The sequence below is a fragment of the Nannobrachium achirus genome (genome assembly GCF_963921795.1).
Source record: "Nannobrachium achirus genome assembly, chromosome: 23".
Taxonomy (NCBI): Eukaryota; Metazoa; Chordata; class Actinopteri; order Myctophiformes; family Myctophidae; genus Nannobrachium; species Nannobrachium achirus.
Window position 1 is genome coordinate 20,964,365 of NC_137830.1, and position 21,958 is coordinate 20,986,322.

Genomic DNA, 21,958 nt, shown 5'->3' on the forward strand with positions numbered 1-21,958 from the left:
GCCGATCTACAACCACACAACGCCTCGCATCGTGAGTCGTTGTGTGCTTGTAGATCTGCTATTTTCACTAGTTTTGTGCCACAGTTTTGTATGATGAAGCAGGGCTTTACTTTACGAAAAAAAAAAACGTACAACTGTGAAACTCGGAGATACAAGGTTTCTTACCGACAGTGACGATACACTGTAATACACACACACACACACACACACACACACACACACACACACACACACACACACACACACACACACACACACACACACACACAGAGGCAGTCATGAGAAAGGCAGTGGTATGAGGCCGTTATAAAGCAGCACATATAGGAATAGCGATGTGCAGGATAATGCACACATTGTAAAAGCAGCATACTGTATAAGAAACGGGAAATGTACCTGTAAGGATGGATTCATGATTGTCTGGATGTGGGTGAAGGCCATTAGTGTCTAGGAATTGATGCACACTTCGTATGCGAGTCATTTTCCTGCCGTCAGTATAGAGGGGGGATAATCTTCGAAGGGCTTATCGATGGATGAAAGGATGGATTGATGAAGGGAGCAGATGGATGCGTCTTTATTTTGAGGGCAGATGATTTTGTCCACATTTCTTTTTTAGGTGATAATTATTCCATGATCCACAGATGAACAGATGGGAATAGGAGAAGCACACGAAGCTTTAATTTCCCCACGCAGCAACACACGACTTGGACACTTTGACAATATTATATTCTTTCATGCACACTGTAAAATAACTCTGAAATACTGCAACTGATTATATAAAATGGGGGGTTCCTACAGTCTGCCCACACTTTTCATGCTAAGGATCGCCTAATATCCATAGCCTCTAGCTGTGCCCTCCTCCCCCATCCATTTGGTTAAACTGGCGAAATATTCTTATGATAGGCAATAAATATGATGGATGGGCCTGTCTGATAGACAATGCATCTGGTGAGATATTCAACATTCAATACCCATGTGCCTCCAAATGCAGTTATGGCCTGAAGTGGATGGATGGATGGACGGACGGACGGACGGACGGACGGACGGGCGGGCAGACAGAGGGAGCGAGGGATGAATAGACGGATGGAGCGCTTAACGGAATCACATGACGTGGCGTGGATGAGTGGGTGATGGATGCATGGATTGGCTGTGTGGCGAGCGGACTGCTGGAGGGGATGGATGGACGGATGAGTGAGGGAAGCGTGATGGGATGTGTGCGAGGAGCGTCGGATAGACAGATAGGCGGGGAGCGGGGGATGTGACGGATGAGCGGGCGACTGACGGATAGAGGGATGATGCGTTCGTATTTAATGTGACTGCTGTGCAATGAAACCAAACGGTGACACAAATAGATACAGACAAAGGGAGGAAATGCTCAATGCACAGATACAGAGATGCTCTGTGTTCCTTTTCACTTGCACACTCTCAGTGTTCAACTAACACCGAGAATGTTACTGACAAGGATTTATTTACATACTACTTAAAAGAAATCTACTTGTCAAAACCACCTCAGGACCTGGTCACATTAGTAATGCATAGGATAAGAAACACAAGATGGACTTTATTTTCCTGAAGGAAATGTATCAATTCAGAGTGAATAAATTCAGTTGTGCACAACAACAGGGGCACGGTGGCGGAGTCGGTAGTGCCTCACCCGGGTTCGATTACTGCCGGGGACGTTTTGGGGGCGCTGGGGAGCGTGTTCTCTCTTCCGTGTCATCAGTGCCCATACCCTAGGTGGGGTTGGAAAAAGGGTCTTTCTGAGTGGTGTTTGCCTGTTCTCCCTGTGTCTCTTAGAGTAGGTACCCCCACAAAAACATGCAGTAATCCTGGTCTCTATACTGCCTTCCCCTGGCCAGCTGGCAAGCCTGACGGAGGGGAAAGGAACTGGTTAGAATAACGTGTTTCCTTCCACAAGCTACGTCCTACCGGGGAATATCCCCCATATCAGGTGAAAAGAAGCGGCTTGGACTCCTGCATGCATAGAAGGAAGCATGAGGTCAGTCCGTTGCACTCCCCAGGTTGGCAAAGGGAGTGTAGTGCCTAGGATTACATTAGTCAATTGACACTCCGTCCTTTACTAGACTACAACATTAAAGTGATGATCACATGAATTCATTACTAATTGTAATCCAAATAGTCATGTGCACAGTATATGAGTGCACATTATATGAGGGATCGAATGTCCCTGAGGAGTCTCAGAAGTAATGTTGGAAAACCCAGACCGGTTGTCCGTAGTCACAATTGATGTCCAGTTGTGCAATACCCGTTGTATCTGTGTGTCTGTCTGCCTTTCATCTCTTATCTCTGTCTGTCTGGCTCTCTTTTATGCCCATGTATGGTGTTCCGTGTCCAGGCCAGTACTGTATGTGATGTCATCTCCAAATTTGGTCACTTGTTTCATCATGTGAGACAGACATTATTTGGGCATTGTTTAAGCATGCAGCTGTTACCATGGTGGCGACACTGTTTAATATCAGTGATGTCAGCATGCAGACTCTTTCACCCGTTTATGCCCACATACTGTATGGTGTTTCGTGATGTCTGTCTGTTTAGTATCAGTGATTTCAGCCTGCGGACAGACGGCGGATGGCGGACGGCGGGCAGACATTCTGTAAATTAATATTGTGAAATGGGTCTTTTTGCATAATTAGTACTTTTTTACGTATGGTACTCCTAGTATATTTTGCCATTATGTTTGTGCTTTTAGTCAAATACAATTGAATACAGGACTAGTAAAATTGTATTTCTCAAATCTGAGTACTTCTTCCACCATTGGATTTAACCAGGGATTTACGGCTCTTGAGGGGATCAGGTAAACATTGTTACGGTCCGAGTTAGACGGGGTTCTATTACCATGGCATAGAACCTGTCTAAAGTCCAAGTTTTACTTGGCATCACGTTTTATCATGCTGTTCAAAAAGCCTGGCAAAAATGCGGTGTCGAAATTGTAACGATTAAGATCTCCCATGATGAACGTCAGTGCGCTGTAGTTGATCAGTGAAAACAATCCGACAGCTGTGCCGCAGCCGTCGAGGCGGTGCCACTGGGAGCTGCGTAAACACAGTGCAGATGAGGATATTTACCAGTGGTGGAACGAGTACTCAAATGGTTTACTTACAGTAAGTAAAAGTATCAATACAGCAATGTAGAAGTACTCTGTTACAAGTAAAATTCCAGAATTAAACATTTACTTTGAGTGAGAGTACAAAAGTATTGGCATCAAAATGTACTCAAAGTACCAAAAGTATAAGTGCTCATTAGGCAGAATGTCCTATTTCAAATGTATAGAAATCTTTTGAAAATAGCAGATCTACAAGCTCACAATGCGTTGTGAGCTTGTAGATCGGCTATTTTCAAATGGCCGAAATGTATTTAGGGCTGAAGTGGTTATGTTTTATAATGATAATCAAAAATCACAAAGTAACTAGTAACTAAAGTAATTGCAGTGGATTAAAAGTACAATATTTGGATCTGAGGTGTAGTGGAGCAGAAGTAAAAGTATTGGAAATTGGAAATGCTCAAGTAAAGTACAAACACCTCAAAATTGTACACAAGTACAGTACTCGAGTAAATCTACTTAGTTATTTGACACCACTGGATATTACCAAACTCTGGAGGTAGGTGGAATGGCCCGAGACTCGCACGCAACAACGGCTCCATATCAGGCATACAGATTCCCCCCCGGACGGCGTGCCGTCTACTCTGCACCACCTGTCACTTGCGTACAAGCGGAGCCTGCCACCTTCACTTTTCCCTGACAGCCGGCTTCTGTCAGAGCAAACGTCTGAGGACCCCTCTATATCAACACAAAGCCGGAGTTTCACGTAGGGGCATGCGGTTGTCTTAACGCCGGAAATAGACAATCTACAAGCTCACATCGCGTTGTGCTGTGGCGCATTGTGAGCTGGTAGATTGGCTATTTCTGGCGCACAACACCTGAAGACGACTACATTATAACTCAGTAACAGTCAGAGATATCTGGCTGTAAGCAAGTCTCGTAAAAACTGTGATGCAGGACTCACGGCACTCAAAGCTGTGGGTAGAGAAGTGAAATTGGCTATTTCTCGGGAAACTTGGGTCATGACAGTCAATGAGTCGCTTGGTTAAATCAAGCTTGAATAGTACTAGTTAGTACTCCTAACCCTAGGCACAGATGCGACAGGAAACCGGCTGTCTTTCAACCTGGCTTCTCCATTTTGGACGTCATTATAGACAAACATTTTCCAAACCTTGCAAAAATAGAAAAAACAGAAAAAACAGAAGATCTAAAAGCTTGTAGCTACTGTATGCTATGATCTAAAAGCTTATATGGGCTATTTTCACTATTTGTCATAGAACAAAGTGCAGTAAGTATATTGTAGAGTGTTTAGGAAGGAGGAATTGTAGATTGTAGTCTCACTTTAGTGCCATGAGGAAATTGATGGGTGTGGCTCCTGTAATACGGATTTTATGAGGGAACATAAAGATAATTTGAATGTGTGAGCTGGTGTTGCATTTTTCCTTTAAGCATAAAGGTACAGTAATGTGAGCGAAACTCCGTTTACACCATTAAACAGTGTCTACTTGTGGCTGGTCTGTGCGGGCTTGACAGTGCATCAAGTGCATCACCGCCTCCTCCTCAAGCAAATGCCTCTTACCTTCAGCCAACGGTAGCTTATATGGACTCAGTGACTCGCTCTCAGCGTCGCATAGCAACCACCCTCTTCCACTGCAGAGAGTGTGTGTGTGTATGGGTGTGTGTGTACATGAGAAAGAAAGATGGAGAGAGAGAGAGGGAGAGAGACAGGGAGAGGGAGGTAGTTTTTAATTGAGTGTGTGTGTCCATGTGCATGTCCACCACATGCAGTAAAGTGTGCCTCTGCCCAGAAATAGCCTGTTAAGCTTGGAAAGATTGCTCGATAGAACTACAAAGGTGAGATCTGTTTGTTTGAAAAATGACACGGTAAGGAATTATCGTTCCAACCTTCCAATATTTGTCGAGAGGGACGGCTACACCGTAACTCATCCCGGTCGTGAATTGGCTGAGAATAACAGAGGGTGCAGGAATTCATCCACAGTGCGGCCGTACATAGAAATTCCACATAGAAATTCCACTGTGAAACAAAGCCACACCTTGCACAGGGAACAATATATTATAGATTGTACTTGCAGTTCCCAACCCTCATCTTTGAGGAACCCAAGTCACACCAAAGAGCAAGTCAGATGATCTCAAGGCACACCTGTATTCATATGTGTGATAAGTGGCCTCTATAAGACGTGTTATCATATCTGAACAGCAAAAAAAATGAAATATATCTGATTGCTCGTACATAGCTGTTTTCGTAATTGTAATACAGAAATCTGATCTGATCATTTGCGAATAAAGGTTTTGACGGTCAGACCTAAAGATCAGATTTGAGAAACAAATTGGGTTTGCCTGCAGTCTAAACAAAGCAAAAAATGACGTCCTAGGCCTACTGTAGAATATTGGAAACACAGGTGTCTCCGAGGACCATCATACTGTACTTAAGAATCTAAAGTTTAGATTCTAATGCCTGTTTTCATGTAGTTTTAAATAATAATAAAAAAGGAAGGTTTTGGACATACAAGGTTTCCACCCAACAACGACAATCTATAGCTTGCTGCTTAGCAGAAATGGAAATAAAAAAGTTGTATTTTTGTGAATGGAAATGCCATCTTCTGTTACTGGGATTTCTGGAGGTGTAGTTCCAGACTCTATAGCATTTGGAGATTGTGGAATAGTTGCCAATATAATATTTAATATATTAGCGTGGGGAGAATTGATGACCAGAGAAGATATTTGCTCGATACCGGTGCCATCGTCAATATTGACGCCCCCCATTTTTCCCCCTTGAAAAATTATTGCGGCAGTCGTTTCGAATTCCACGAGGGAATCGAGCATCACACATCTATTAATTTCTATTTGCGTGGCGCCCGATTGACAGCCGCAACCGAAGGCGAGATCGTTATTATTAGTATTCAGATTTATTGCTCTCGACTGGAGCGGGGTGTGGGTGGGTTGGAGAATTACGTGTGATTTATTTTGGGGCCCTTTGGCGTTCTACCTCTAATTGGACTTTTCGTAGTGATTTAGTGAGCCGCTCGGCGCGCCCGAGTCGCCTCTCCCACTGGAACCCCGTGTGGGAAACTGCCGTCATTCCTACAGTAGCGCTTTCATCTTTAGAACTGCCATCTTTGGCCCTGTTGAATCATGTCGCCTGCTGTATGCAAACCACAGCGGTGGAAGAAGTGATAGAACAGGGTTGTCCAAAGTGTGGCCCGGGGGTCAACTGCGGCTCGGGGACACATTTTATACGGCCCCGCGGCTTCATTCCTAAATTGTATTATAAACGGCCCGACAGGACTGTCAAACAAGAATATTTTCCCAGAGTATAATTTGTCAGGATTGTTTCCTGTTGTCTCATTCTGAAGGGGTCAAAGAAAGGCTATTTTATTGTATTATTTTACCTTGCACGTCTGGTTACATTTGGTAATAATGTGAAATATGGCTTAGTTATTTGTGTTTTGTTCAGAGCAGACGCCTGACAAAAGACCATTGATATTAAATATTGATGATGATGATGATGATAGTCAACTCTCTCGTTGCTATCAATTAAATCTCTTTGAAGGTCCAAGTTGCCATGGTCTCCATAGACTTCCATGTAATTCATAGTGCACGGATCATGCACGCCCATGCCTAACCATTGGAAATCCGTTCAGGCATTCATGAGATAGCAGCCATTATGTTTTCTTCAAATGTAAACAAACATGGCTGCCATGTTTGAAAGATGGGGTTGGTATGGGGGTTAAACATGCAATTTCGCGATCGCGATCATGCCTAATACATTTTTTGAGGTAAAAAAAAAACATTTTTGAAAAAAAAATGTTGAAAAAAAAAAAAGAAAACGTTATCGTCTGACCGAAAGTACATTATGTCAGGAGATATAGTCGACCCTTGGGTGTTTTAATATTTTCTAAACGTTTGGACACCCCTGTAATAGAAGCACACACACACACACACACACACACACACACACACACACACACACACACACACACACACACACACGCAATATAGAAATACTCTGTACTCAAGTCTTTTCCAAAACGTTTCTAAATGTCTTGGAAATGGTCTTTCAATCACAATTTCATGTAGCCGATTCATAAAGCAGGTCTCAATTCAGTAGGTTAATGCATATTTTGCAATAATAATCTGAAAAGTAGCTAGTTACTAAAGTTTTCAAATAATTGTTGTGGAGTGAAAAGTACAATTATTTGCCTCCAATAATGTAGAGGTATTGAAAAATGGAAATACTCAAGTAAAGTAAAAGTATCAACACATTGTACAATACTATAATAGCTCAGAAAGTGGTGCGTGCGACATACAATTTTTTTTACATCTGCTATTTTTTTATAGTTTGGCTATTGAAAAATAGTACAAGCTCGCAGCACTGTGAGAACTGCCTGATTTAGAATGCATTTGTACATTAGACCTCAGGTCTTAATGGGTTAATCTCCTCTCCACGTCCCTCTTTTTGGTATTATTATCGACATCGTAGATAGACATTTAGCCGACACTTATCCGTCGTGATTTTCATATACAAGCTTAGATCACTGACATTACAATCGAAGCTGGAGCAGGGGAAAAAGGTCAGATCCTCTGTGTGTGTGTGCGGAGAACATGGAGAGCGCTGTGTGTTTGTAGGTGTAGAGCAACCAAAAGGTCTCTCTGTGAAGATGCAGACTTCAGAGAAACAGCTCTTGTCTGGTATTAAAGATTGTTCTGATTATTTGACAGCCGGAGCCGACAGACATGGCAAGTCACACTCAGATGCCGTTTATTGATTGAGATCTGTGTGTGGGTTGGGTGGATGGGTGGGGTGGGGGGGGGGTGGGGGGCTTCTACATATCCATAAGGTCATTGTGTGCACATCTTTGTGTTTGCGTATAGCATTTAACTGCATCTCTGTATCAGTCTGTTTGTGTGCATGCACTTGTTTTAACACGCGTGCGTGCGTGTCTTTGAAGCAGCAGTGTGCTTCTCCTCTTTCGACTCATCTTCGGAGATAGACAGCCGTGTCCTTCTTGTTTCTTTTCTCCCTGTGAACTCCGGCCTTCCTCTCTCGCCGTGACAGATCTGAAAGGAGATTGCGAGACGAGATTGCAAGACGGGGCCTTTCTGATTGGCTCATCATCTCTTTCCTCCATGTGCGCACGCCTCGAAAAATCTCGCCGACGCATCTCTGTGTTTTGATGGCGACTGTAAACACCGGCGAATCTAGCGATTACCGCTAACGCGACGACCGGCATTCAAAGCACAGCTGCATTTTCTCATCCCATTCCGTTTCCTCTTTTTGAATCGACTTTAAGTTTGGGAACTGTGTGCTAAAGCAAGTCTGTGATTCATAATCAGGTGTGGTATTGAATCCTGGGGAAATCGGAGTCCATGTTGACACTTTGGAGAAATTCATCAAATTGTCTACCTACAGTATGTGATTGTGAGCCGAGGCAAAGTGTACCATATACGGTTGTGTGAATTCATCAACAGTTTTGGTTCCAATTTATTGCTCACTTTTGTGTGAGATCGTTTTCTAATCTCCTTTCCAGGCAATTTTATTTTATTTATTTATTTGTTTCAATTTGTGTTCCTTGGCTCTGTATTCTTTCACCACCCACATGGCTTCATCACTGCACAACTAAACCAGTCTGAACTCGGAAGGCTTTTACAAACCAGCCATGAATGTTGATTCACTGAGTGATACCAACAACACAATTAGACTTGGCTTCACAATTGGCAAATGCAAGGCGGGTATTTTACAATCAGTTTATTTTCCCAGCAGACCTCACAAAATGGTGGCGTGTCCCTTGTAATGGCAGTGGAAACTTTTTATCATATTAACCCATTTAGGCCTAGAATTAGAAGGATTCAAAAGACACAAGATAGAATCGGGTAAAAATTCTAATGTTCACGACTTTTCAAAAATAGCAGATCTACGAGCTCGCAGCGCGGCACTCGGTGCCGCGCTGTGAGCTTGTATATCTGCTATTTTTCAATAGTTAAAGCATAAAATAATGATACACAAAATGTGTACCCGTTCTAAATGGGTTAAAAAAAAAAACGTAGAAACCGTCTACTCTAGCTCTGGATGGAAGTGAACTTTATGATGTGACCGTATTATGTGAAAACATCAAAACAAACTCATTTGCGAGACACACCAAATGAAATGTGGCGAGCCACACGACTCAACACCTCTGGGAGTGCATTGCTGATGCGTGTTTTTATTACATTGTTTTATCGTAATTTAATCTTGATGTAGGAATAGTTTACTTCACATAACGATTAAAATTCTACCACTGAATAATGCTAAACAATATGCTGTCCACCTCTGCAACAGCAACAACAATGCTCTGATCTAAAGTTTTCTAAACTCTAAAAGTGTGATCGTTTTCTTTGCACCTTTGGCTTTGCATAGGTATACTGCGAGTCCCTAAAGCGCCCTTGTCTAATTGTGTGTGTGTGTGTGTGTGTGTGTGTGTGTGTGTGTGTGTGTGTGTGTGTGTGTGTGTGTGTGTGTGTGTGTGTGTGTGTGTGTGTGTGTGTGTGTGTGTGTGTGTGTGTGCGCGTGCGTGCGTGTTTTCTGTCCCCCTCCAGGCTTTCTTTGTGAAGGACTACATCCTGAACCACCCAGAGGATGGGGACAAGATAGGACAACTCAGAGAGCTCATGTTCGAGCAGGTCAGTGATGGCGGACGAAAACCAGTCTCTGGTTCATTTAACTCCAAATGGATGCTGTAAAATAATCAACAGAGGAATTGAATGTATTCCATTCTCCACGGGGGATTTCTTTTTTTTTTTTTTTTTTCCCAACTCGGCGGGAGCTCCATGATACTTTTCCGTCAACCCTCCCGTCCTCCCTCCGGACAGAATTAAGCTTCCCTTTCTTAAAATAAATGTCTCTTAAACCTCATGTGTATGAGCCACGGCGCGGCACCATTATAACGGCATACATATATGCAGCTATTATATATACGCAAATGATGTAAGTCCATTCTGTGCTACAGCTCCTCGGGCAAGGAAAATCCAACTTCTGCAAGCACAGCTCCTTCCCCAAAGCCGCGCAAACGCTGAACATTGAACATTACACTGCCGCCGCATCTCACTATGATCACACATACATATGTATGACCTTAATGTATCCATATATGTATGCGGTCTGATGAAACTGAGCGCATATTGCACCTGTCGCTGAAGTGTTCAGCGGGTGAATCTCTGGGATTTCGTTTTTCTCCCTCTGCCCTAAAATGAATTCCATTAACCCCCCGTTAACCCCCCCGTTCTCCCGTTAACATGTGAAATTAGTTTAATCTTTGCTCTAAGTCAGGGGTTTTCAACAGGGGTCCGGGACCCCTAGGGGGTCCTCAGAGTTACTACAGGGGGTCCTTCAAGTCTTTGTGTGATAGAAACCTTTTTTCTCCTTTTTTATATTAACTACTTGATCCCTAACGTCCATATTCTGAGATCTTTAGCCAAAAATAGCCAAATCGGCAAAGAGGTTTGGTGTAGAGGGGAAAAAAGAGCACACTAAGTACAGAGTGAAAGGTTAAGTTTATTAAGTATTGAAGGTTCAAGTGGTTACATATCTTAGACCCCTGCTCTAAGTTTACCACACAACGTTCTTTGCTTGTAGATCTGCTATTTTCACTGCTTTTGTGCGACACTTTTGTTTGATGAAGTAGGGCTTTAATTTACCAAAAAAACATACACATTTTAAACTTGGAGAATAATACTGCCCGACAACGACAATATCTAAAAAGATTTTTTAATCACACTGATCGATAAAAAGTCTCCCATCGATCTCACCCATTATCTCCTCCTGTCTCTATATACTCTGGCCCTAAAATGTAAATATATCTTCAGAAGGAGGGTTCAGAAGGAGGTAGCAGCCCCAAATAAAACCAGAAGACCAGAGCTCCATACACCAATTTTAGCCTTCTTTCATTTTCACCTACGTATTCACCTACCTATTCATTTGTTTTTTAGAATTGATTGAATTGATTAAAAAATAGACCTACAAGCAGATGCGACACATTGCGAGCTTGTAGGACCGCTATTTGTGTCCCGCGATGAAGAATGAACCGGGTTTAAAGGGATAGTTCACCCAAAAAAATTACTTATTTTCTATCAATTACTCGCCCCATGGAGACCTGAGTTGTTTGTTTTTGACTCATTCCTAAGCCAATAATTTGATGAGCAGTGGTTCCCTATGGAGACACAAAGAGCCTGCTTTGTTCCCTATGGAGACACAAAGAGCCTGCTTTGTTCCCTATGGAGACGCAAAGAGTCTCCTCAAATTATTGGCTTAGGAATACGACAAAATCTAAAAAATATCATGAATTCAAGTCTCCAATAGGAAAAAAAAAAACATCTTTTTGGGGGTGTACTCTCCCTTTCACTGAATGCCACCCTTGATTAAAAATCTACAAAACTGGTGCCAGCCATTTTGTTTAATTTTGCCTTTTTATGGGGGCCAAAATCATATTTTGTACTTAAATTACATATATAAATCTATGCTTCTATCGAAAGCCACACTACCCCTCTTACAAAGGAAAACATGTATATTTATATATATATCCTATCATTAGATTTGGGCTTCAATAGAACATGTGTAAGATGTCTTGATCATCATCATATGTGTATGCTGTCATTGGGCATGTGTGTAATCTGGAGTGCAATGGCATTTGAAAACCACCAGGTGGTGGTCTCCTACTATCTGATCAACTAACAGAAGAAGGAAGAAGACGTCCATCTTTTTTTTGGTTTGGGCCTAGTTGTTTACATTTTGGCCAGGCCTTTTAGCTAGCATGCTACACACTTCAGAGCCCTGGCGATCGCGATCAAGGATAGCAATCGCCAAATGGATGGCACCGCTGGTTTCGTGTGATTTTTCGGAGTTTTTGGAGTACTTATAGTTCGTCAGGGAAGCACGGGAAGTGTATAAACGAACGTTTTAAGACAACATTTAAACGGCCGGAACCAATGTTCGGTTATACCGATTTCCCGTCGGACTGTGTTACACTGGTGCTACAGTCAAATCGGCCGTATCGCTCCGGTCACGGAGGCTCATGGCTAACTTCTAGAGCGATTTTTTTGAAATTACAATTATGAAAAAATTATAAAACTTTTGATTAATTAAAAAGACGTAAAAGACGTTTGTGGCACTAAGGATCAAAGACGTAATAGACGTTTATGGCGTTCAGTGAGTTAAGCTTCTCCCGTTTGTTTTGTGCAGTAGATGTCAACGGGGTTCCGCTGTCTTTTTCACAGGCACGTATCTTGGAGTACGGCCTGGCTGTGCACGAGAAGTTTGTCCCCCAGGACATGAGACCTCTGCATAAGAAGCTAGTGGACCAGTTCCACCTGATGAAATCCAGCCTTGGCATACAGGTAGACCACCCAAGATACCACTAGTCCATCTTATCCTTATAAGCATTTAAAAGAGTACTGTACAATACGTTAGTTTCAGTGATTATGTAAAGCAGTATTTTGTAGGAATGTCCGATATTATCGGCCTCCTGATATCATAGGCAGATATTAGCATAAAAATGTATTATCGGAAAATTATCGTTATCAGTGTTTAAACATGCTAGACTAAACAACAATCTCCAGCGTAACCTTTTGGTTTTACCGTCTGTTGCGCATCTGTGAGGTCTGAACACGCGCTCAGCAACATCGTTTTGAAGTGCAAGTGGTTGACAATTAGTTTACTTTTGGTGAAAAAAGCGGTATATATTTCGGTTGGTATCGGAGTTGGACAATATCAGAAAATCAGATATCGTCCAAATAGCCTATATCGAACATCCCTAGTATTTGGTTCCATTTAAACAACCAGTCACGGTTTGCACCCCTGGTGGTCCTCGTATCCAGGCGTTGTGCACCAGTGGACCCCGATGTACAGCCCTCCCTTCATGTGTAGTCGTCTTCCTATTTGCATAATTCATGCTGGCGCGCCAAGCGAGCCCACGCCATCACTTCCTCACGTTCCGCTTGCAACCCCCCTCAGGAGTTTCCAGCGTACGTGCGTGCCAGCCCCGTGCACTTCACCAACGGAAGCCCGCGTGCGTGCAGGAACTCGGTGCCCAACATCATCAGCCCGGAGGGTGGCAGAGGCATTGCCAGGCGCAGGTGAGAACCCCCCCCCGCCGTCTCCACACAACAGACGTTGAAATCGACTGGCCGTGGCTGAATGTGGTGTTTTTTGGTTTTTTTTGCAACACAAAAGAGTTTGGTCAAAAAGGACTCATTAAAAAGAAACATAATTATCGTCGTTGTCGGGTGGAAACCCTGTTTGTCCAAAACCGTTGCTTTTTTATTATTTAAAAAACAAATGAAAGTAGTGAAAATAGACGATCTACAAGTCTGCTTGTAGTTCTGCTATTTTCACTACTTTTGTGCGACACCTTTGTATGATGAAGCAGGGCTTTAATTTTGAAAAAGAATACATGCATTTGAACATGAAAATTTGGACATAAAAGGTTTCTTCCCAACAGTGACGATGTATTATGTGCTTACGTGATTAATTTACATAATATGCATACAAATACATGTCTTCACTGTTGGGCAGAAACCCTGTATGTACAAAGCTGTTACTTGGCGAAGAAAAGGATAGTTTTGATGATTCTTTTCGTATTCAGTTACAAGCTCTTGTTAATACCTCTTTATTGTTTAAAGGTAGGGTAAGTGATTTCAATTAAGTTTCAGTTTTCATGTAGATGAAAGGCTTGGGCCTTCCTCTCCTGCTTTTTTCTCCTCATGGGATGAGGCTGAAGTCCAAATATGGACCAAACACTCTATAGTAACTGGTACTATCAGAACATTATATACCATTTTGTTATTATTTGAATTAAATGAAATTACTTACCCTACCCTTAAACATATATTAAGCTCACAAAGTGGCACTGCGCGTCTCGTTGTGGCTATTTTTGTTATACGGCATCAAAACAAAATAAATAACGAAATATGGGGGTACAAGGTTTCTGTCCAATAGCGATAACAGTATATTACTTTATATGTTTTATGTAAGCCGACACAAACAATCCAAAAGTCATTTTGTGTCTCCCTTTACGTGGCATTCCTCTCTGGCTTCATCCTGCCTTCTTTTCTTTCCCAACTTGCTTGCTCTCTCTCTCTCTCCTTGAACTTTTTACCTTTAACACCTTGACCTCCCGCGTTCTTCTTTTGTTCCCCCCTCCTCCTCCTCCCCGCCTTCCCTCACCGATGTGGCTCCATCTGGGCGCCGGCAGGGACACTGCACACACACAGAGCTGTCCCTATGTGTGCCAGACTGGTGGGCGTATACTGTGTGTGTGTGTGTGTGTGTGTGTGTGTGTGTGTGTGTGCGTGTGCGTGTGCGTGTGCGTGTGTGCGTGTGTGTGTGTTTGTTTGAGTGTGCGTGTGTACGTGTGTGTGTGCCCAGCGACCCTGCCATCCTGTCTACCTGCAATCAAGGGCGTCACAAGGGGGGGAAAGTGGGACTTAGTTACTGGGGCCCAAGGTGGAGGGGCTTTATTTATTTTATACTTGAAAAATAGCAGATATACAAGCTCATAGCTTGTAGATCTGCTATTTTTGAAAAGTCGTGAAAATGTGTGCAAATCTTTGAATATATGTATTTTTTAAGCAAACATTTGTAACACAAATTTTGCTTCTGAGGGGTCCCTGGAACTAAATATTTTGAGCTGGGGGTCCGTAGCCAAATACGTATAATTTTGGGGGTCCTTCACATGAAACATTTTGAGCACCACTGACATAGAAACATAGGATTTCCAAAAATAAAAAATAAAAAATGCACAAAATGTTCACAATTTAAAAAAAATAGCAGATCTACAAGCTTGCAGTGCGGCACTCGGTGCTATTTTTCAATAGTTAAAGCACAACATGTGAGTGAATCCTTGTACCCAGGGCCCAGAATTTGGTGTGACACTCCTGCCTGCAATATCCGGACTCCACAACCCCCCCCCCCCCCACACACACACACACACAGGGTTCACACATGCTGTGTCAGTCTCTCACTGCCTTATCGAGGCTGTGTTTTGCATTATGTCTGGCCAAGCAGTGCTATTTTTATGTGGGCCGTTGCTTTAGTCTCGCCCACGACTAATATGCACGATTCACAGTCCATTGTTCAGCGGTGTCCCTCGCTGAAAATAGCCAAGCCACAAGCTCACAACGCGGTCGCATCGGATGTTAACAGAGAGTGACGCCGTTGCGTGGCAAAATATAAGCGAGGCTTAACTTAAAATGAAATTGCCGATGCGTCGCAAACCTTGTGGATCAGCTATTTCTGGCAAAGAGATTTGGTGTAGAAGAAACAAGAGCATGCCAGTCTGTTTCATAGAGGGTTTAAGTGGTGAAATGTGATTGATGGCATCATCATCTTTTCACTGAACTAACCCCTTTTTTTGCCTTCTCTCTCCCCGTTTGTCTGGTGTTTATCCACCTCTCTCACTCTCTCTCTCTCTCTCTCTCTCTCTCTCTCTCTCTCTCTCTCTGTGTGTTTTGCTGTGTCTATTATCGGTGAGTGAATGCCCTCGAAGCGCGCACAGCAGAAATCCTCAGTGTCACTTTAACCCAGAGAGTGTAAAAGTGTAACTTTTTTACAGTCTCGGGGGTTAAACTGTGGATTTTAGCAGTGGTGCGGGACATAATGTACTGTTTGTACTACAACACCTTTAAGAACGACCACGATAATCATCTTTCTCTCTCCCTCTCTCTCTCTCTCTCTCTGTCTCTCTCTCTCTCTCTCTCTCTCTCTCTCTGTCTCTCTACCTCTCTCTCATCGACAGCCCCCTCAGCTATCCAGCGGTGAACCGTTACTCGTCTTCATCGCTGTCGTCCCAGGCCTCCAACGAGGTCAGTAACATCACTGGCCAGTCGGAGAGCTCGGACGAGGTCTTCAATATGCAGGTAACTTCTCCTCTGTTCACGCGTCCGTCCGTCCGTCCGTCCGTCCGTCCGTCCGTCCGTCCGTCCGTCCGTCTGTCTTTCTATGCCAGTTATTCCCTATTCTGTGGGGAACGTTCACCAAGAACAACAGATCTACAAGCTTACTGTACAGTGGGTCACAATGTAAAGCTTGTAGATCTGCTGTTTTTGGTGAAGAGATTTTGGGCGCTCTTTTCGTTCATGCGTTACCCCTTATCACTAAACTGTTACTATTTTATTTTGAAAAACATTAAAATAGTTCAAATAGCTGATCTACAACGTTTCGATGTAGATCGGTTATTTGAAGTATTTTAAAATGTTTTTCAAAATATAAAAAAGGCAAAGAAGTTTAGGGATAAGGGGTAAGGCCTGGACGAAAATATACTGTAGCTATTTGTGTAGATCGAAGAAGAACGCACCAAGTAACAGTGCACAGTGGACTTGTATCACGGCACCCTAAGGCAGTGTTTCACTTGACCCTTCTCAGGGGCACACCAAAGGTCCCCAGGCACAGTGGTTGAGAAACACTGCCCTAGGGTGCCACGGCACCCTGTTCTATGCTGTCCCCCCACCAACATCTCCATCTCTATCCCTGTTAACCTCTCTGTATTTCTCACTTTCTCCATCATTTATTTTCTCCTCCAACTCTTCCTTTCTCACTCTGCCTCACTCTCTCTTTCTAATGCTCTCTCTCTCTCTCTCTCTCTCTCTCTCTCTCTCTCTCTCTCTCTCTCTCTCTCTCTCTCTCTCTCTCTCTCTGCCTCTCACTTCAGCTTGATTATCAGAAAACAAAAAGAACACTGTCGGCATTTCAACAAGCCATTGCTGTACATCGAAATAATAGGATTGGTAATTGCTTTAAATTATGAGCAGCTGGAAACGTCGTGATTAATAAGAAAACAGAACACGAACGCAAGAGAATGTCTTTTTCTCTATTTCTGTCAATCTCTCTCTCTCTCTCTTTCTGTTGGTTACACTATTTTATTGTATACACCAACCTACTCATACGCTCTATGGAGGCACGTCAGAATCTCAAGGCACACGTTTAGCTGACTCATGGCACACGTGTGTCTTGGCCCATGCTGATGTACACACTTGTTGATTTTAGGGAAAAATATGTAGGAGCAGTGTCCAAAAATGTGTTTTGCAAGAATCGAGAGCAAAGGGGGAAACACGCACATCTCCAAAAATGTACAGGTGCTGGACCAAAAATACGCACCATAGAAAGAAGAGGGGACACAACATACCTGATGAAGACCCACTAGGGTTGAAACGTTGTGTCTCCATCTTTAAATACATTTGTCGCTGGAGCATTGGAACAGTGTGCGGACTTCCTCTTCTTTCTATTTTGCAAAAATCGGCCTCATGGTGGCGCAACAGGTGACATCAGAGTGGATGTTACAATGGTCACACAAGGCCATAATGCCACTGGGTAACAGAGAGTCGATTACGGCTGACCCATGCGTGCATCGTTTTGCATTCTCATAGTAAGCGGCACAAAGGACTGATGAAGTCGGGGAAATCTCGCTATTTCTATATCCCATTATTTTGACTACCAGCGTCGGCAGGTTAGCTACTCACCAGCGTCAGGGTTACTGAGGTTAGGGTTTGGGTTAGGTTTAGGCATAGAGGTTCACATTCACCAGCGTCGGCAGGTTAGCTTCTCACCAGCATCGTCAGGTTAGCATTTAACCAGGTTAACATTCACCCGCGTCGAAACACTGGGACGTAAAACAAATGTTATGTTGAAATATCGACCGAGCCCCCCCAGGGTAAATTAATAAATCCTTCCTCTTTTTCTGTTCAATCCAACACATATTTTTTCACAAGTTACTGCTACAGTATATTGGTACTTTTCTGAACAAAGTTACTGAGAGCGATAATGAAGGGGAGACTCGCACTGCCGGATCCCATTAACGCCTTTGCACTTAGTACGGCTGATCGTGGGGAAATGTAATAATAACCACACTCCACTTGGGATTCGCCCCGTTAACCTTCGCCAGTAGACTATAAATTACGGCATGTTTGCGCTCAGCCGCGCTGTTCCGTGCTGCAGTGTTGTGTTCTTGTGATTCTGGCGTCGATCTGTTCACTTACGACTATGATGATGAGGATGATTGAATTTAAAATCTATGTATGTGGATGTGGCTCTGCTCCTGTGATACTACAGATTTATCTGCGCAAGCACGACATAATCTAAGATCACGAACCACCTCTGAAGTATTGCCTCTGATATGGACATAACATTTAACGCTTCCACGGCATAACTCAAGATACACAGATATAATAAAAGCTGCAGAAGTCTATATTAACATATTGACATAGTAGTGAATGAGGTTGGAGGGTGACTAAGCGGGGGCAACAGTCTGACTGCTATGCCCGCCTGAACTATTGCAATGCTTTAAATAGCCAATTTGCAAGCTCACAATGCGCCACAATGTGTGACATGCTAATACGGCAGGGCTATTCAACTGGCGGGGCCAAAACAGCAGAAGAATTCTAAACATAAAAAAAAGTCCAGCGTCCAGCCCCTTGGGTTTCTGAAGATGTGGGCCCCTGGACAATTTAGTTGAATAGCCCTGCTATACGGCATTCAAAAATGTACTTGATGATGGTGGTGGTGATCAGGCACGTGCACAAATAGACATCAAACTTAAGGGGGCTTGAGCCCCTGCCCTTTTACCTGTCTGTAAAAAGTGCCCTCTCTCCACACCATGAATGCAGTTTTCACTATGGTGAAAGTAGAAGGCAGCATTCAAGAGAATTGCCTTGTCCAAACTATAGTTCAGTGAAGTATCAAGTACCGAAAATAGCCGACTGCAACGAGTTGTGAGCTCGGAGGTCTGCTATTTTCAATATTTTCACCAAATGCCCTTTTAGAAATGTCAGCTCCTGCCACTCTAACATTCTCTGCACGTCCCTGATGGTGATGTTAGTAACATACAGGGGTGTCGCACCAAATTCTGGGCCCTGGATTCACTGCGGGCCCCCCATGAATGTTCTTCATAGGGGGAGGGGGGTTAAACCATTTAGACTGGGAACGCATTATTACGTTATGCCATGTTGTGGCTATGTTGTGCTTTAACTATTGAAAAATAGCAGCTATACAAGCTGCGAGATTGTAGATCTGCTATTTTTGGAAAAATCTTGACAATTTGTCTTTGAATATTTCAAATCCTTCTAAAGTTTTTCTTTTTTTTTTAAACCTATGTTTCTATGTCAGTGGTGCTCAAACTTTCATGTCAAGGACCCCCAAAATGATATGTATTTGGCCACGGACCCCCATCTCAAAATATTTAGTTCCAGGGACCCCCCAGAAGCAAAATTTTAGTTACAAATGTTCGCTTAAAGAATACATATTTATTCAAAGATTGTCACACATTTTCACGACTTTTGAAAAATAGCAGATCTACAAGCTTGCAGCACAGCACTCAGTGCCGCGCTGCGAGCTTGTATATCTGCTATTTTTCAATAGCTAAAGTATAAAAATGATTAAGGCCCCTCCACCTTGGGCTCTAGTAACTCACCCCCACTTTTCCCCCTCCTTGTGACGCCCCTCCCTGGTGATGGTGACGATAGTGACATACTTCTCTTGTGGTTCTCCCTCCAGCCCAGCCCATCTACCTCGAGTCTCAGCTCCAATCACTCTGCCTCACCCAACGTCACCAGCTCCGCCCCCTCCAGTGCCAGAGGTAAGACTGAGCATGCTCCACACCACATGTTTCCCAAGCAGTGGGTCGGGAGTCGGGACCCATTTGTGGGTCACAGAATTGTATGGATCACGACTCAAAGTAATGAGTAAACCATTTTTTCTAGAAAAATAAAATAAAACATAGAATTTGATACATTTTCACACAAAGTATCAAAAACATCTAAGAAATTCCACAAATTAAATATAATCATAATTAAGAAGTAGTTAAAATAGCTGATCTACAAGGTAGAGTTGCAGATTGGCAACCGGAAGGTTCCCAGTTCGATCATGGGCTCCCCCATAGTTACTGTTGAAGTGTCCTTGAGCAAGACACTGAACCCCTAATTGCTCCCGGTGAGCAGGTTGGTTGCCTTGCATGGTTTCCTCCATCATGGGTGTATGCATTTGTGTGTGAATGGGTGAATTTAATGCACAATCTATGTAAAGTGCCTTGGATAAAGGCGCTATATAATTATAAATGCACCATTTACCATTTAGCACAGAGATGTCTGTGGCTGCTGTCCATGGTCCTGAGTAAACTGTAGCTGCAGCCCATGGTTCTGAAGTAACTGTCACTGCAGCTGCTATCCAGGGGACCTGTGGCCGCTGGGGTCTACACATGGCCCCAAATGTGACTATTGTCATGTGCCATGTTTGGTGCGGATTGGAGCAGCGGCGCAAGTCCGGATGTTTTGTCTGTCTGTGGATTTAATGAATAGTCAACCAACAAAAAGTGCTTGTGTCTAATAACTACATTGGATCCAGCTGGATCCATTTCCTGTAAGGTAACGGTTTTGGACCGTCAGGTTTCCGCCTGACTGCGACGACATCCCCACATAACATAGTGTTGCTTAGTCTGCTTATTATAAGTGATTTTTGGCCTGTTTTTCTTTAAAGTCGCTTGTAAACAGCTTCTTTTGGGCTTGTTTTCGCAGAAGCCGTCTGCATCACAAAATCATTGAACGTGAATATTAGAAAACCGCACACCTGGTAACTTCATCATCTGCAGCTACAGATTGTACAGGAAAGGAAAAAAGACATCAGGAGGTAGTTGAGTGCAACAGAAAAGTGCGAGAGAATAGGAGAGAGAGAATACTAAATGAGATGAAAAATGTAATATGCCGATTTCTTTATTAGGATAAACCCCTTGAGATGTGCCATCTCGTTTTAGAGGGGGTCCCAACATAAATGCATGTTACAATCGTTACATGTATACAGAGTAGACAAGACAAAATACATGGACAGAACAAAAACAACACACATTTCATTACTAACCAAATCCACAGTAAAGTAAACCTGCTTATATGGTGAGACAAACACTGCAGAGGGGCACTCTGACAAAGGGGGGGAGAGAGAGAGGCAGTTAAGGCGAAGGGAAAGAGAGAGAGAGAGAGAACAAGAGAATGACATGATTCTAGTTTGTTGGAGCGTGCCTCCTTAACCCTTCAGATAATCTCCGGTCTGGTCGTAACCTCAACCAACCAGGGGCGTCATTTGGGGCATCAGGACATTGGCAATTGCCACCCCTGATGAATTTAACCTCAAATTCAGTTATTTTATGCATATTGTCCCATTCATTAATTAACCACTTACAATGTGACATCCCTATTTTGGGAATGTCATTTTAGACGAACATTTTCTCTCTTCGCTACCAAAGAAACAGTGAAAATCTACAAATGCTCAATGCGTTCGTTATTTTAGTATTGGGGCGATAACTTCTTTTTATGTCACCACCTATTTCTATCTGAAATTACGCCTCTGCAACCAATCCTACCTCTATTTTAACCAGAGTTAAAATATCGAATGTCACCTCTCTCTCTAATTCTCTCTCTCCCCCACCCCCCCTCCCCCCTGGCCTCTTAATCTCGACACGTTCGGACAGACGTGCCGATGTGTCTCCGTCCCGATGTGCCTCATAAAAATACGAATATATGGGGACGTTTATGGACGTGAAAAGGTCCAGCTCCCTCCCCTCTCTGCCCAGCAGGCCCCTGGCCGCCCGCCCCGTATAAAAACTGCCTCTGTCTCTCCCATAAAGAGTGCAGGTGAATTACTGTTCTTATCGGGGGGGGGGGGGGGGTCCTGCTATCTGCTGCTGGTATGATGGCCCCATCCCAAGGCTGTCGCGGGGCACAGCCACTAATGGGACAGGATCTATTGCTGATCTAAACGTTTCTAACTGGAGACAGGGTGCGTATGCTCTGTCTGTTGTCCGTGATTGATAGCTAGGAACCAAAATGGACCCTTAAAAACTGTGAGGGTGTACAAATGTTATTTATTAATAA

General features: G+C 43.3%; 1 protein-coding gene across 2 annotated transcripts in view; it reads left to right on the forward strand.

Annotated features, from left to right (window-relative positions):
• dock4b (dedicator of cytokinesis 4b) overlaps window positions 1-21,958 on the forward strand; it is a gene marked incomplete at both ends in the record, with an annotated part of 311,706 nt that overhangs the window by 270,962 nt on the left and 18,786 nt on the right. For both annotated transcript variants that reach the window (XM_080753915.1, XM_080753916.1), the window contains 5 exons: window positions 9,653-9,736; window positions 12,326-12,445; window positions 13,062-13,183; window positions 15,844-15,964; window positions 19,593-19,674. In XM_080753915.1, the coding sequence (XP_080610041.1) occupies window positions 9,653-9,736; window positions 12,326-12,445; window positions 13,062-13,183; window positions 15,844-15,964; window positions 19,593-19,674 (529 nt within the window). The remainder of the gene's footprint in view (window positions 1-9,652; window positions 9,737-12,325; window positions 12,446-13,061; window positions 13,184-15,843; window positions 15,965-19,592; window positions 19,675-21,958) is intronic.